This window comes from Carica papaya, chromosome 9 (genome assembly GCF_054855325.1).
Source record: "Carica papaya isolate Zhongbai chromosome 9, ASM5485532v1, whole genome shotgun sequence".
Classification (NCBI taxonomy): Eukaryota; Viridiplantae; Streptophyta; class Magnoliopsida; order Brassicales; family Caricaceae; genus Carica; species Carica papaya.
Window position 1 is genome coordinate 2,371,586 of NC_142317.1, and position 14,416 is coordinate 2,386,001.

General features: G+C 34.8%; 4 protein-coding genes and 1 pseudogene across 13 annotated transcripts; 1 reads left to right on the plus strand and 4 right to left on the minus strand.

Moving 5' to 3' along the window:
* Positions 1-733: 733 nt before the first annotated feature.
* Positions 734-4,116, minus strand: LOC110823457 (uncharacterized). 10 transcript variants are annotated; one of them, XM_088211065.1, is made up of 5 exons: positions 3,787-4,116; positions 3,565-3,594; positions 1,768-2,426; positions 1,144-1,477; positions 734-935 (listed from the first exon to the last, which is right to left on the minus strand). In XM_088211065.1, exons 1-5 carry the CDS (start codon positions 3,788-3,790, stop codon positions 931-933), a joined length of 1,032 nt encoding a protein of 343 aa, XP_088067191.1. In that variant the 5' UTR covers positions 3,791-4,116; the 3' UTR covers positions 734-930. The 10 variants fall into 10 exon arrangements, with proteins under 10 accessions (XP_088067191.1, XP_088067182.1, XP_088067189.1 ...); XM_088211056.1 differs by having other exon boundaries at positions 1,089-1,477; positions 3,787-4,113; XM_088211063.1 differs by having other exon boundaries at positions 1,089-1,477; positions 3,565-3,593; positions 3,833-4,112.
* Positions 4,117-5,024: 908 nt separating this feature from the next.
* Positions 5,025-9,720, plus strand: MPB2C (movement protein binding protein 2C). The gene is made up of 5 exons (XM_022053861.2): positions 5,025-5,384; positions 5,761-5,844; positions 7,323-7,670; positions 8,416-8,634; positions 8,924-9,720. The coding sequence occupies exons 1-5, from the start codon at positions 5,166-5,168 to the stop codon at positions 9,077-9,079; spliced, it is 1,026 nt and encodes a 341-aa protein (XP_021909553.2). The 5' UTR covers positions 5,025-5,165; the 3' UTR covers positions 9,080-9,720.
* A 400-nt stretch (positions 9,721-10,120) lies between these two features.
* On the minus strand, positions 10,121-11,567 carry BASL (breaking of asymmetry in the stomatal lineage). Its single transcript, XM_088211307.1, has 5 exons — positions 11,394-11,567; positions 10,858-11,192; positions 10,679-10,774; positions 10,396-10,556; positions 10,121-10,308 (listed from the first exon to the last, which is right to left on the minus strand). Exons 1-5 carry the CDS (start codon positions 11,479-11,481, stop codon positions 10,200-10,202), a joined length of 789 nt encoding a protein of 262 aa, XP_088067433.1. The 5' UTR covers positions 11,482-11,567; the 3' UTR covers positions 10,121-10,199.
* A 371-nt stretch (positions 11,568-11,938) lies between these two features.
* Positions 11,939-12,812, minus strand: LOC110823484 (dirigent protein 23 pseudogene; annotated as a pseudogene).
* Positions 12,813-12,942: 130 nt separating this feature from the next.
* On the minus strand, positions 12,943-14,319 carry LOC110823321 (small heat shock protein, chloroplastic-like). The gene is made up of 2 exons (XM_088211308.1): positions 13,689-14,319; positions 12,943-13,603 (listed from the first exon to the last, which is right to left on the minus strand). Exons 1-2 carry the CDS (start codon positions 13,960-13,962, stop codon positions 13,092-13,094), a joined length of 786 nt encoding a protein of 261 aa, XP_088067434.1. The 5' UTR covers positions 13,963-14,319; the 3' UTR covers positions 12,943-13,091.
* Positions 14,320-14,416: the final 97 nt, after the last annotated feature.

Genomic DNA, 14,416 nt, shown 5'->3' on the forward strand with positions numbered 1-14,416 from the left:
AATTAGTAGATTTTTATTTGGGAACCCCACGATTGTACCAACTTAATCAGGTTCGTTGAATCCCAGTGAGAAATGTAAAGAATAATGGCAAGGGACAGTGTCCATTGGGTTGTAGGACAGTGACCTAACAAGGCAGTAAACTTAAAATCTTGAAAGATTTTGCAAGCTGGGTGAAAGTTCTTCCATGTTGTCAATTGTGGTCCTTGTCCTGCTATATATGTAATCTGGACTGACCATGAATTTGGAATTTAGGGTATGTTCCCGGGTTATGTAAAAATTGTGTATATGTATATAAACTATATATGTGTGTGTATCTATTTATGAGCAGTGTTGCTTAAAAATGAAGAATGGGAAGAGTATTATGGGTTTGGCAAGGTGGAGTGAGAGGGTGGCATGGATGGAGACTTAGAATTTTAGGCACATGGTGGTGGTCCTTGGCGTGGGTCTTGCCTTAACAATTTGTGTCAATGATTTTGACGGGCGCAATTGCCGCCATTATAATATTTCCCTACTTAGGGGGCCTTCCACCCAACCCTCCCTCCCTTATAATATAATTAAACCACAGATTTCCCTAATGTCTTTTCTTAATCATATATTTTATTATTATTGTGTTTATATCCCCGTGTATTATTAAAAGAAGAAAGAAACATATATAAACAATGAATGTATTTAATTCCCCATCCTCCTGCAGCAAAACAATTCCCATATCATCAGCATCATACCAGAACCCAGAAACAGCAAACCCAATACACGTAAAAATAAATATGAGCAGAAAGAATACATGTGTATATACATGCATGTATGGTGCAGAGGAAGAATATCAGAATTTACAACAGAGGAAACAACATATCCTCCAACTTTGCTGCTGTCTTCTCAGTTGTTTTCTGTCGGCTTCCACCATTCTCACCGGGCTGCCATTCCATTCCGAGGCTAGTCTGTTCAAATATAAATCAATTGTGAGACGTGTGATATTATTCACTTAAAAAAAGAATTCTTTTTTACAGTAATTCACAAGTAATACTACGATTAAGAACCTCGATTCTAATACTAAGATAAATGATAAATATAACAAGAGCAGCGAAAATTACATAGGAAAAGCAAAGGAGCTAGAAGTGCTGCTAGTAGACCGGAGAGAGGAGCTACCGGAATAAGGCATTGTCCCTATCCGACCGAGAAAAGGACCAAAAACAAGTGGACCGGATTCTTCATTTCCATGTTCAGGATTCTTGCCAGAGATTTGGCTTGATCCTGTTGGGCTTTCTCTTGACATCGAATCTTCAACTTTAAGATTGCTTCTGGTTTCAACTACAGTCTTTGGACAATCTCCAATAGTTTCTTGCAGTTCTTCCATGCCATTTCCAGTGGTTCCACTCTCTATCTCAATTTCAACAATTGTACAACCATTATCGTCTGTTGTTTTGGATTTAGATGTTGCCATATGCACGGAATTTGCCAACTCTGCACTCTCGATTGGAACCTTTGAAAGAAGATCAAGAACCAAAAACAAAAGAAAATTTTTTCTCACGAGAGCTCTTATTTATACATGTAGGTATTATTAGCTGATATGTATTGAAATAATATAAGCTCGTAGGTAGCAGATAAGCTAATAATAATAATGCTCATCCGACCCAAATCCATTCTTTTAACTGTTAAATTCAGTAAAATTAAATCTTAATTATAACTTTTACCTTCTTAGTCAAGCGGTTAAAATGAAGGCATCATATTCAAACCATTGAAGTATAACATACTGGAGACGAAAATTCTTACCTCTCTAACCGGCTTCAATCCGGTCACAATTTTCCCAGCAGATTGACTGATCGAACTCTCATCAAATTCTTCTTCACTTTCTACCAATCTCTCATCAGAAACACAATGCTTGATTGCTTCCCTTCTACAATCATTATATTCCTCAACATGTTCAGACTCGCTTGAACAGGATGAAACTGTCTCCAGAGTTCCTCCTGTCGATTCGCTATCACTTTCCTCATTCGAGCAAATCACACGTGATAAACTTCTATGATCCAGCATAAATGTTTCATCCCATATCCTGGACTGTGAAGGCACTCGGCTGTCCATGAAAATTTCCTTAACAAACTGATAGTTGCTGTCTTGTAAGAACACTGCCAGGTCAGGTCTGTGTGAGTCCACTACTGAGATTTCAGTTCTAATCTTCGTTCTTTCTTTAACTCCATCTTCTTCACCAGCAGGTTTTCTTTCGAATCTTGGATCATTCTGGGCAACAGAATTAGTATTAGCCCAATTTCGGTTCCTTCTTATTCCAATCCCTTTCTTCTGCTTTTTTTCTGTGATCTTATTATCGTGATATGCTTTCTGCTGGCTTATCTCCTTCGAGTTGTCAATGAATTTGAAAGAATTGTAGTCAGGCTTATCAGCCATTGACAGATGACTGCAACTGGATCCACTATCTGGCTGATGAGCATACATCAATTCAAGATTGGTAAAAGCAAGAAAAAGCTTACAAAAGCATACATCCAAGAGGTTTTGTCAGCTTGTGATGAAACCTCAATGTAAATGCATAAGCACATGAACATCCCTAATAGATTTAAAGAAGTAAAAGCTGCAGTTTGATTGAAAACTGAGTTGGTATCTGTCTAAAAAAGAACTGCCCACTTTTCGTATTGAAAGCAAATTTGATTGGTTTAGTTCCAATTCGATGAAACCAACACATTCATCTGAGACAGACGGAAAATGTTTCGATAAGTATTGACACACTTTATCACTTTTTTTCCCAAAATCAGAAAGTGCAATTCAGATTCATTGGACTTTTGATACCAACCTGTGCTGTCATGTTTTCTGGTCTTGTAACAATAAGTACATATTAGAATTAGAACTTGTACCAAGGTATAAGTAAATGGTTTGGTGAGATAACATAGAGGTATTTGAAAATGTTAAGGAAACCGATATAATCAAGACAAAGTTCATTAGATTGAAAGTGCGAATCTAAGTACAAACTGATCTTATCTTCTGCTAAACTTAATTAATAGAAATGGGGCAGCAGATAGAATATTGAATACTAAAATGTTTTTTTGTATCATGCTAAATGGTAAGAGTAAAACCGATTTTCTTAAAAGCTTCACGTAAGATTTCATATCGAGGACTTTCTATCAACCAACAAATAGCAAACTGATATGTAGTGGTAAAATTCCCAAATGAAGTTTAAACTGAACTTTATGCCATCAACTGAGAAGAAACTTTTCTACCCAAAGATCTCAGTGAATCCGGAATTGAAATACTTCAGGAAATGAATTCACTTAGAGGTTCTTTAGGCTAAAAGAACCAAATCAATTATTGGGTAATGAAACTTTAATGCGTTTTTTCTTTTACCTTCACAACTTCATCTCATTTTCTTGGCAACCAAACAGAGGATTCAGAGGGAAAAGAAGCATGCCCTCATTCCAGAGTTAAGCTTCAAAAGAAAGAAAGGGCAAGCCCATATGACATGCTAACAACCTGACCTCAATCTCAACCCTAATGAACAACAAAAATCAAAACATAGACGAATCAACAAATAAATCCAACAAAATAAATAGCAGATAATCTTACCTTTAGCAAGTGATGGTCCAGATTCAAGCTCTGAAATTTTCAGAAATAAAAAGAAAAAGATTCAAATATTTAAACGCAAACTGATGTAAACATCAAACCCAGAAAGGAGGAATTTACTACAAGAAACTAGAAACCGGTGCAGCTTGAAGGTGTTTAATTAATTTAAATTGAAAATTAAAAAAAAGGTAATCTAATAAATATACAGTTCTAAATATTAAATACCCATAAAATAAAAACTGATCCTCGATACAGGCGTTATATGTTCTTATCCTCTCTCAGTTATTTCCATGTAAATATAACCTACAGAGAAATGCATTGTTTGGTTTCCGAGAAAGTGTGGGGAAAAGGGAAAAAGATACTGAAATTTCCAAAACGAGTCCAAAATACAGAACTATTAATACCCACAAGTAGAATTCATTCGTTGTTATTTTCTTCTTCAATGGAGATTTGACTGGTTACCATATTTCTCTCTATCGTGACTTAAATTGGGAAAAAAAAAAAAAAAAACATTTCAAAGTCATGCAAAAGCCAGAAAATATAATACAAGTGATGAATCCATCAATTAATATTTCACCAAGTTCATATATATTATTATACCACCGTTTAATGATAAAATTAGAAAATTTAATGATGAGCAATAAATAATAGTAATATTCATAAAAAAATAATAATAAATTAATTATAAAACGATAAAAAAATAAAAGATAATTGAAATATTAATAAGTTAAATATTAGCTGCGTTCATTAAGCCCAATGGGCCTAATCTAAGCCCGGCCTGTCATTCAATTGGAATAATATTTACCTATTTAGCATAAAGATTATTGTATATATATATATGTAATAAAATATTACACAATGAAAAATTAACTGTCACACATATTTAAGTAATATAAAATTTTATACAAATTATTCCAATATTTTAAATTGTTTTTAATTTAATTATTTTATCCAAATTTTCAATTATTATAACTAATTCTAAAATAAAAATGGTTGTAAATAATTTATAAAAGATTATGATAAGTTAATGTTATATTTTTATGTAAGTTTATAAAACATAAAAAATAAATTTAAATTTGGCATAAAGTTGTAAATAATTCTTAACCATATTTTAGCTTATTATTTAAAATAATTAAATCGTTTAATTAAAATTAAAACGAAATTCTTTATCAATTGTGTTAATTATTATGGTGGATTATAATTTATCCTTAAATCAATTCATGATTAGATTAATTTATTGATTTAGTTTGAGTGGATTTTCGTATTTGATTTGGTTTTATTCATAAATTAAGTCAAAAATAAATTATTTAATCTTCTAATTTTTAGTTCAAAAATTATTTTTTTTAAGAAAAAAAAATTAATATTTTTTAACCCAAAAAAATAATAAAAGAAAAAGTTAAGGGTATGTTGGTAATTACGACATAATTCCTCCAAATTACAGACGTTGATAATCCATGTCCGGAGAAAAGAACCAAGAACCAGTTTCAAAAATCAAAAGTCTTCTGCTTCACTGTAACACCAACTTTTTCTCTGCAAAAAAAGGAAAATTGAAATCCCTTGAGAAATAGTCAAAGAATTTTGCTAGATCTTCACTCGAAAGAGCAATGTACGATCCCCAGCATTTCGTCGATTTACAAGATAATTCGGGTTTCGGGGACCCGAAATCCTGGCTCTCCGGCGACGACAGCTCGTCCCCGACTCACAGTAGCCTTCAGTCCTTGCTCGCTAATGCGGCTGACTCTCACTCTTCCGGTAACGGAAACGTGGATCGCGTCCTCTTCAATGACCTAGTCGAGATAGTCCCTCTCGTCGAGTCCCTCATCGTACTTACTCTCTTTCTCTTTCTCGCGAAATTTCTTGTCATTTCTTGTTTGAGGTGTGGGAAATTAGAGAAAGGAAGGAGCTGAATTATTTAGTTTATGTTTTTTCTTTCCAATTTTCCTTCTCAGTGGTTTGATTTTGAATTTGGTTACTGGGAAAATGGTTCGAAATAAGTTTACTTTTATATCCGCAATTTGATTAATGAAACCAGTTAGAAATGGTGGTACTCTTTTTTAACATAAGAAATGGTGGTACTTAGGTCTGTCCGATTGAAGTTTTTTTCTTGCAGGACTTTGTTAATTAACCAGACAATTTCCTTTATCTTTTCGAACTTCTTTGATTAATTTTTTATTAATAAACTGATTCTAATTTGGTTAGCATCGGAAAGCAAGCAGTTCATTTACAAGGCGGGGTTCCATGTCTTACACCAAGACTCCTTCAAGAGAATCTTTGTCCCGAAAAGTGAGAGACTTTAACCTTGAAATTCTGAATCTATATGTTATTTTCAGTTTGATAATGTTAGACTTGTTTGATTATGTTGGATATGGACGTTATATGATTGTAACTTAATGAAAATATCTCTTTTATGGATTTGCAATTAAGTGGTACTGATGAGGCTGGATTTTGTACCATTTCTATTTTAGTGTTGCATGATACAAGTTGATCTGTAATTAGTAGTATTCTCCAAGAAAACAACATCCAAGTCAATTCATGTTAGGCAATCAAGTTTCTAGGCAATGTTGGGAGTCAAGGACTTTTGGCATGCAGACAAGGCATTTTATACCAATTCTCAGACAGCATAAATGAATTACAATGGAAAATGGGATATAAACATGTAATCTTTACTTGAAAAATGAACATAGGTTTTACTAGTTCTGATGATAAAATTATAGTTTACATATTAGAGGGTTATTCTATTAAAAGAATGATGGCTGCAGATAGGCCTGCCTCTGGTCCAATCATTTATCTGATTCTGCATGTTCTATGAATATATGGGGATTAATGTGTGTTGAAATTAGAGTTGCTATGTTTTCCTTGCACCATATAGCCACGAGGCTTCACTACCTCAATTGTCCTGTAGGTACAACTAAATTTTAAATCACTCACTTGGTATCCATCCTGGCAAAGTTGCTGCAATTCATCACTCCGAGTTGCTGAATTGTTATTGAGCTTGCAAATCCTCATTGTAGCAACACTTGATACCAATTATCTCTATATATTTTTACAATTTTAAGCTGTTCATTAAGTTAGTGTTAATAGATGTTGATGATAAGAAGATTTGCTTGCAATGTTATTATTTGGTTTGACTTTTAAAAGGTCTTCATGACACTGATTTAGCAAATTTTCTTTTCTGATGAGTTCTTCCTTTTCGGTTTACAACTTAGGATGCTTAATATACTTAGAAATTATTATATGAAAATAGATGTACATGTTAGTCTTGGTCGTTTAAGCATGATGAAATTTCGGCTCATGCTTTAGAAGCATGATTGAATTCGGCATTTTTGGTTCTATGGTCAAGTGCCAAATAGAAAGCTCTTAATGCTTAAGTAAACACTTAGTAGTATCTTTAGATATGGTTTTTGGGTGGTTTAAGTCTTCTTGTAACCAATAAAATAATAGTGGTTTACTGTGTTGCAAAGTTGCACGAGGACCTCTATGTTAATGCAAATTAATATTATTTAAACAATTGGTTCCTGTAGAGTGGGATTCTCAAATTGGGGAGAAAGCCCATGGCTACCAAAGAATTCAGTTATGGTATTTTCTTTAATCTTTTGTAGTTTCCTCTTACCTGTGAATTAGAGAAGTCATTATGATAACTATTCTGTTTCATAGATTCTATCCTGGTTTTCTTTGATTTTTGCATTTTTCCTAATCCATGAGTTCTTCTATTGATGGAGTATATCCCAGAACAGCTGATTATGCTCTCTTGTACCTTGAAGGTTAATGATCCAAGGGGCAAGAGTGCAGCTCAATCTACTCTTGCAAAAAAGAAAAGGGACCATGGAGATAAAGATCAAGGTAAGAATGGCAGCACCAACCAAGATGGCGATCCGTTAACTATTTCACCAAGGGCTTTGGCAGCTGAAAGGGAGGAGTTAATTGCATTAAGGGAGCAAGTGGAAGATCTGCGGAGGAAATTAGTGGAGAAAGATGAACTACTGAGATTAGCAGAAATCTCAAAGGTTCAGATGGATAGTGTCCATGCAAAGCTTGATGAACTGAGACACCGAGTGGCAGAAAAGGACGCTTTGATTAGGTCTACACAGTGTCAACTCTCTGATGCAAAGGTACCTTTTCTGTATGCTTTATGCTGTTTTAGTGAGTTAAAACTTTTTCTTTTATACCATGGATGCAGCATATCGTTCATTCTTACATCGAAGATATCCTTGGATTCGTGGAATTGTTTCGGTATCATTTCTTTAATTTATATAAATTCCTATTTATAGAATACTTTTGACGTGCTTAATTTATGTGGATTCCTAGAATGTGGCAGAAGGTTTACTTATTTTAATTCAAACAGAGAAGTTAATGTGGCGCAAAGTTGCTTGTTTAGATTTGTGATGAGATTTTATTGTTTGGCTAATATAAAGAAAAAAAATAGTACACACAATTTTTATGTTATACTTCTGTAGAATATTAACTAGCTAACCTCCAAAAAAATAAGTTGTTAAAATCTCAAATTTGGAATCTTAAGTTGCCTTGTCGAAATGAATTTTGATTCTTCTCTGTTTTCATTTATGGTTAAAATCATGTTTTGGAAACATAAAATGTCTTAGCCTTACTTTCAACCTTAAAGGACAACTGTCCACTGATTACATGACTCTGTATTTCCTTCCCACTCAAATCATCCTTACACCGAGGCACCTACAGGAACAAGCAAATGCATTCACATCCAAGCTTATATACGATTTTCAAGGCGTATATAAACATATACATTATGGAGTGAGAGCTCTATTTTGCAATTATATTGTGATATTATTTGAAGTAGTTTTCCTTTGTTGTCTTTTTTTTTGTCTTCTTTTTTTTTTGCAGATTAAACTTGCAGACAAGCAAGCTGCACTTGAGAAGATGCAGTGGGAGGCAATGACATCCCGTAGGAAAGCAGAGAAGCTCCAGGAAGAGCTAAACTCCATGCAAGGAGACATTTCCTCGTATATGCAGCTGTTTGAAGGGTTGATGAAGAACAATTCAACTAAATATTCTGAAAATTATGATGTGACGCCTTACCGTTTTGATCATCTTCCTTATCTTGTAAGCTCAAACACTGAAACCTCCAAACTTATATCCACATGTGTGTTTTCTTTAGCACTCTATCTTTCTTTTTGAAGCATTGCTTGTTAGACAAGTAGGAGAGGAGTAGTCAAACAATTTTACCTATTGCATAGATGTCCATTGGATATATGTACATGTGGAACTACTTCTAGTTTTAGGCCATAATGGACATCACAATTCTCAACTGTTAATCATTTGCTTTGTGTCTGCAAATTTCTGCTACTTGTTTGTTCTCCTAATTTCTGAACAATTCATATCGATTGAACAGGATGATTTGGATGAAAAGGGGATGCGGAAAATGGAAGAAGCCAGAGAAGCCTATATTGCTGCTCTTGCTGCTGCAAGAGAAAGGCTAGATGAAGAATCTTTGGCTGCTGCAGCAAGTGCAAGGTTGTATCTCCAGTCACTTGTCTTCAGATCCTAGTATATTAACACCAGGCATGGGCTTTTACAGTTTGGGATTTGATGAGCTCCTTTGGTAGAATTAGGCATCTAGACTAATTTGAAACAAATGAAAATTTTTGAAGAATTCTTTTTGAAATTCACTATTAGTTCAATTATAAGGGGGGTGAAATTCTATCTAAAATGATAAAAGTTGATTTTCCTGAAAATCCCAGGTGAAATTTGAGCAATAAATTTCAAATTCTATCAGATTTGAAGAATTTTTGAATGCAGTATTTCAATTTCACTAGGAATTCCCTAAAGTACCAATTATATTATCTTCTAATAGAATTTTCATCCCTCATATTGAACTAATTGTGCATTTTGAAATGAATTTTGTAAAGTTTGTTAATTTGTTTCAAACATAGCCTTAATTCTCTAGTTCCTTCATCTGTTGATACAAAATCTATACACTGCAAAACCTACTGTAACTTATTCTTATATTTCTTCCTTCAAGGTTCTTGTAATTGTATGTGAATCAACTCCGATGTCCTTTTATCCCATGGTTTATGGGTTTGTTCTTCTTACAATTTTTTGTCTTTGGATATACTTTGATATGTAAATGCATGCAGATTGTGTTTGCCGAGAAATGATAAATAGTATCTTGTTCAGTAGTTTAACAAATTGAGGTTAATGCTGCTTGTTTAAACCAAGTGCCCGTTTCGGCAACTTGGTGGCTGTATCGATTCTGCTTTTGAATCAACGACGAAACATCAGGTCCTTTTAGATTTGTATATCTTAGCCTCGTTGGATTCCCATTTTACGAGTCAAAAACATAATCATGCGATTTCTTAACCCGCTTCAGAGATTTTGCAGTTTCACAAGTTTTTTAAAATAAACCTTTGCTTCCATTCACTCTCATAAGCTACAACTACATATTCTTTTCAGGGAATCATAGAGTACTATTTGCATAAATTTCTTGATTTTGATTTTAGGGAATCAAAATAAAAAGAAGGTTTTGAAATTTTATATCCTAATTTATTATTAAAAAGAAATTTGTAAATATTACTTTGTAACAAATAACTTGTCAAATAAATAATCTCTTGGGAAATTTCCTGACCAGAAGAATTAAAAAGGAAAATATTAAGATGGAGAGCCAAATTTCAGGGTCTACAGCAGTGAAAACTTAAAGAGCGAAGCTTCTCCTTCCTTAAGAGCAGGCTTTCTGCTTTTGGCATTTTTGCAGGGCTGCCCATCCATTCCCATCCTAATCTGTATATGTTTCATCAAGTAAGTATTCAAACACTCATAATATATATATATATATATATATATTGAAGTTAAAGAAATTGAACATACATGGGAAAGGCAAAGGAGCCTGTACTTCCATCTGATTGATTAGAGTCGCTTGATTCCTCTGATACCCTCGTACCTTTTCCATCTTCTTCAACCTCATATCTTCTTCTCCCACCTGTATCCAAGTACACTATTCTTTCTTCTTCTTCTTCTTCTTCTTCAACCTTAAATAGGAAAATAATCAAGAACTTTCAGTAATTTGTCACAATCATTAGTACCCTTTTTTTATTGTTAACAATACAATAATTCTCCAAATTAATCTCTTATTAATATTGATTGATTGTACCTCGTTAACGGGGATAATCTCTTCTGCCTGCTGATTACTGAAGCTAAAACCATGAGACCTCCTGCTAATTACCACTTCTCCTTCACCAAAATTAAGCTGTAAGAACAAAACAGAGCTCATATTATTTGTACATATTATGTATTTACGTATTCATGTATGTTTCTATATAAGCAGGTAACCTTTCGATTGGTACGCCTTGAATTCCTACTGGTACGACTTGGGTAGCGAACAGATGATGTCTCTGTTGATTTTCCGTCTTTTAAAACATCAAAAGCTCCATCTTCCCCAAAGCAAAAGACAATGTAATCATCATCTGAAAAATGCGGCCAGCTGCTCGAGTTATCACTCCCTGTTTCTTCCCTCACATTTTTGTTTCTGACTCGTGTCCGACTCGACTTCCCCGTTCGGCGCCGATATAAGTTCTCAGCGATCTTCTTGCTATCTTTCATGTTTAACGCCACGTTTCTGATTGGCAACTGAGGCGAACCAGAGCGGTTAGTATCAGGTTCCTCATCTACAATAAGAAGAAAAAGAAGAAGAAGAAGAAGAAGAAGAAGAAGAAGAAAAAGAAGAAGAAGAAGAAGAAGAAGAAGAAGAAGAAAGCTATTAACTTGATGTCTGGTAATTCATTTCATGGAAATTTACAGTGAAAGCTTAACTAGTGATTTATATATATATATATATATATCTATTATTTAGAGTTTTATAATTATACCTAAAGGAAACCTGCATGCCAAGAAGCAGGAAGCCCAGTCTCTCACCCGCCATCTTACCAGTCTTGGAATTGTCCATGGAGTACACATGATTCTCTTTTTACTCTTGGAATGCAGTTCTTGTTCTTATTTTTTTTCTTTTTCTTACAGTTCTGTGACAGTTTATGAGTGAGGGAGATGGAAAATAGGATTTAAATTTGAAAGGAGATAAAATGCAAGAAAATGGGAGTTACAGTGTGAACCCATGATTGCTAATGGGAGTTACAGTATGATTTTATACATTTTTTTTTTTAAAAAAGAGAAATTTGTGGAGTTTAATAGTTGCCAACAGCTTTTTGAATTATCATTAAGGTAATTAAATTAAATTAAAATCATAATTGCCAAAATAAACTTTAAAATAATCCAATTTGTAATCGTTGAAAAAAATTATAACTGTTACACAATTTCTTTCGCCTACTTTAAAAATATAATAAATTCAATTAAATTTATTCATATATATATATATGTGTGTGTGTGTGTATACATGTAATATAAGTGTGTATATATATATAGAGAACGTGAAGTTAATAGTCGTCTAGTAGTGTATCAAGGTGACATTATATCCGATCACTGCAACAATTTGATCGATCGAAGACGTTCTTGCTAAACAATACCCACGTGCAAGCCGGAAAATCCCCGTCCCTCCGACCACCGGCATTTCTCTCTCTTCGTTCATCACCGGATTCCGGCCCAAAACACTGAAAGAGCTTCCATTATAAGCTCCGCCGGTGAAGGAACAAGTCAGACTCATGAGGAGGCTCAACTCGTTTTCCTTCGACGCCATTGCATATATCCCTTGAGCACGTCCGACCACAGTTGAATTCGGGTCGGGTGTGACGGTAAGTGGATTATCTATAACGAAAACCGACCCGAAAGTGTCTGCAATCGGGTCTGGACTCGTGAAGTTTGACCTGCCGGCAACCTGGATGGCTGTCGGATTCGAACCGCCCACGATGTCGTGCATGTAGAACTGGATTTGGGTCACCTTGGGTTTCAAGGCGGTGGCGGTGGGAGTGGAGGTAGCTAAAACGAGAGATGCTAAAAGCAAAAGGAGAGACTTGCAGGTTAGAGCAGCCATGGCTATAGATGTTGAAGAAGAAGAAAGTTAACCACACGTATATATATATATATGCACGTACATATGTATATGTTTGTAGTCTGCAGGCTTCTACTTTCAAAGAAGTAAAGAGAAAAACTTGGTTATACCAAGAAGCACGGCATTTAGAATTCTATTAGGTTGACTCCATGGGGGTTGAAATTAATATAATGAAACTTGTCTGGCTCTCAATGGTTTGCATTCAAGAATTTTCTAACATGGGATGGGATTAGGTAAAGGAAAGGAAACGACATGACCACGAAGCTTTCATGGAAGTTTCAAAAGTCTACCCTTTCATTTGAATGAATACATGGAGAAGAAGCTTCATTTACGGAATCAAAACGTATAGAGAACAGAGTTCTGTTTGTATGAGTCAACTAAAACGACGACCTTGCGGATTTAATGGACATATGTAATGGGGGAATCAAATTTTCAGAATCTATTATTTAAAAATTCTAATTTTATGAAAAATTACAGAGTAAAAGTATAAACCCCATACATTTTCAAAATTCATTAAGTGAAAAAAAAGAAAAAGAAAAAGAAAAACAAACTACTAAATGAGCTCTCATTGAACATTAATGTCCAAAATTCTACCAGTAGAATTAACTTTGGGAATAGTTATATACAACACTCCATCTCTAACCTCTGCAGTTATCTTCTCAAACTGAACATTCTCCGGTAAAGCAATCCTGCTCTTGTATCTTCCATAACTCTTCGCTGACCATTCTTCTTCTTCGTCCTCTTCTTCTCCTTGACGTCCATTAATGACTTCCCCACTTCCCTCTTTCTTCTTCTTCTTGGGTACTTTTTCTGCTTTCACAACCAACATCTTCTCCTCCACCCATACCTTCACATCCTCCTTAGTCATCCCCGGCATGTCAAATCTCATCTTATAATCTCCTTCTCCTTCTTTTATCTCCCATGGCGTCCTCCCTCTGCTATACCCTCCACCAGTCTCGCTTGGCACCGGCGATGCCCATCCTCCCGAAGAATACAGAAATGGATCTTCCATCATTCTCTCCATTGTCTCCATCATCTGTTGCACTGTCCTAGCCGTCGGGAACCTGTCCCACAGTCCTGCAACAAGCTCAAATAATCAGTGGAAGAAGAAAAAAAGAAAAAATTCCATGGATGGGTTTTGATCAGGTTGTTGTGCTATTACCTATAGGCGCAACAGGGGCTACCCTTTTCTGGGGCTGAGGAGGAGGTTGGCGGTGCTTGCCGCTGGCCCTCTGCAAGTGATCAAGGCTGTCTCTGTTCTCTCCAGCCGCCATGGCCCTGAGGAGTACTCTGCCATGCTTCTGTGCGCTTGGTGAGAACAAGATTCTTGAACGGATAGGAGTTGGAGAAGTCAGAAAACCAGAAGAACTGGTGTTGTTTGAAGATGATGATGATGGAGGAAGAGGGAGGTTCAGATGGTAAATAGCATGATACATTGTCTTTATAAATCTTGGATGATGTTTATGTAAGGTTACAAGACTGGGGATACTGTAATGAACGAAAGAAAGGCTGATGATTTAAAGGAAAGAGAAGAAATTTCTGGAAGGACAGAGAGAGAGAGAGATGAGGGGTGTCGGTTCTTGGGACTCCATTTCTGGACTTCTCCAGAAGGAAGGAGAGAAGTTTTCAACTTTTAGTGGATAAGATTGGATATGATATTAACTTAAAACTATATAAAAAACCAATTTAGATCGCTTAATAAAAAAAACAAAAAAACAAAATTGTTAAATAGGTTATTTTTTTTTAAAAAATTATTAATAACGTAGAATTTATTATATATTTAATAGATTTATAAAATTACAATAATTAAACCCTCTTTTGCTTTTAAATAAAAGAAACATTTCAACTAATATAGCTTTTTTAATACAAAAAATATTATATTTTTTCTTA

Excerpts from the sequence above, each read along its gene's own strand:
- BASL (XM_088211307.1), bottom strand. The coding sequence starts at position 11,481 with ATGTGTACTCCATGGACAATTCCAAGACTGGTAAGATGGCGGGTGAGA. Across the intron at positions 11,193-11,393 it reads GGCATGCAGGTTTCCTTTAG|ATGAGGAACCTGATACTAAC; the intron begins GTATAATTATAA and ends TTCTTATTGTAG. Across the intron at positions 10,557-10,678 it reads AGATTATCCCCGTTAACGAG|GTTGAAGAAGAAGAAGAAGA; the intron begins GTACAATCAATC and ends TTCCTATTTAAG.
- LOC110823321 (XM_088211308.1), bottom strand. The coding sequence starts at position 13,962 with ATGTATCATGCTATTTACCATCTGAACCTCCCTCTTCCTCCATCATCA. Across the intron at positions 13,604-13,688 it reads AGCCCCTGTTGCGCCTATAG|GACTGTGGGACAGGTTCCCG; the intron begins GTAATAGCACAA and ends AGCTTGTTGCAG.
- LOC110823457 (XM_088211056.1), bottom strand. Across the intron at positions 1,478-1,767 it reads GATTGAAGCCGGTTAGAGAG|GTTCCAATCGAGAGTGCAGA; the intron begins GTAAGAATTTTC and ends CTTCTTTCAAAG. Across the intron at positions 936-1,088 it reads AGCTCCTTTGCTTTTCCTAT|ACTAGCCTCGGAATGGAATG; the intron begins GTAATTTTCGCT and ends ATATTTGAACAG.
- MPB2C (XM_022053861.2), top strand. The coding sequence starts at position 5,166 with ATGTACGATCCCCAGCATTTCGTCGATTTACAAGATAATTCGGGTTTC. Across the intron at positions 5,385-5,760 it reads CTCTCGTCGAGTCCCTCATC|CATCGGAAAGCAAGCAGTTC; the intron begins GTACTTACTCTC and ends TAATTTGGTTAG. Across the intron at positions 5,845-7,322 it reads GAGAATCTTTGTCCCGAAAA|GTTAATGATCCAAGGGGCAA; the intron begins GTGAGAGACTTT and ends TGTACCTTGAAG.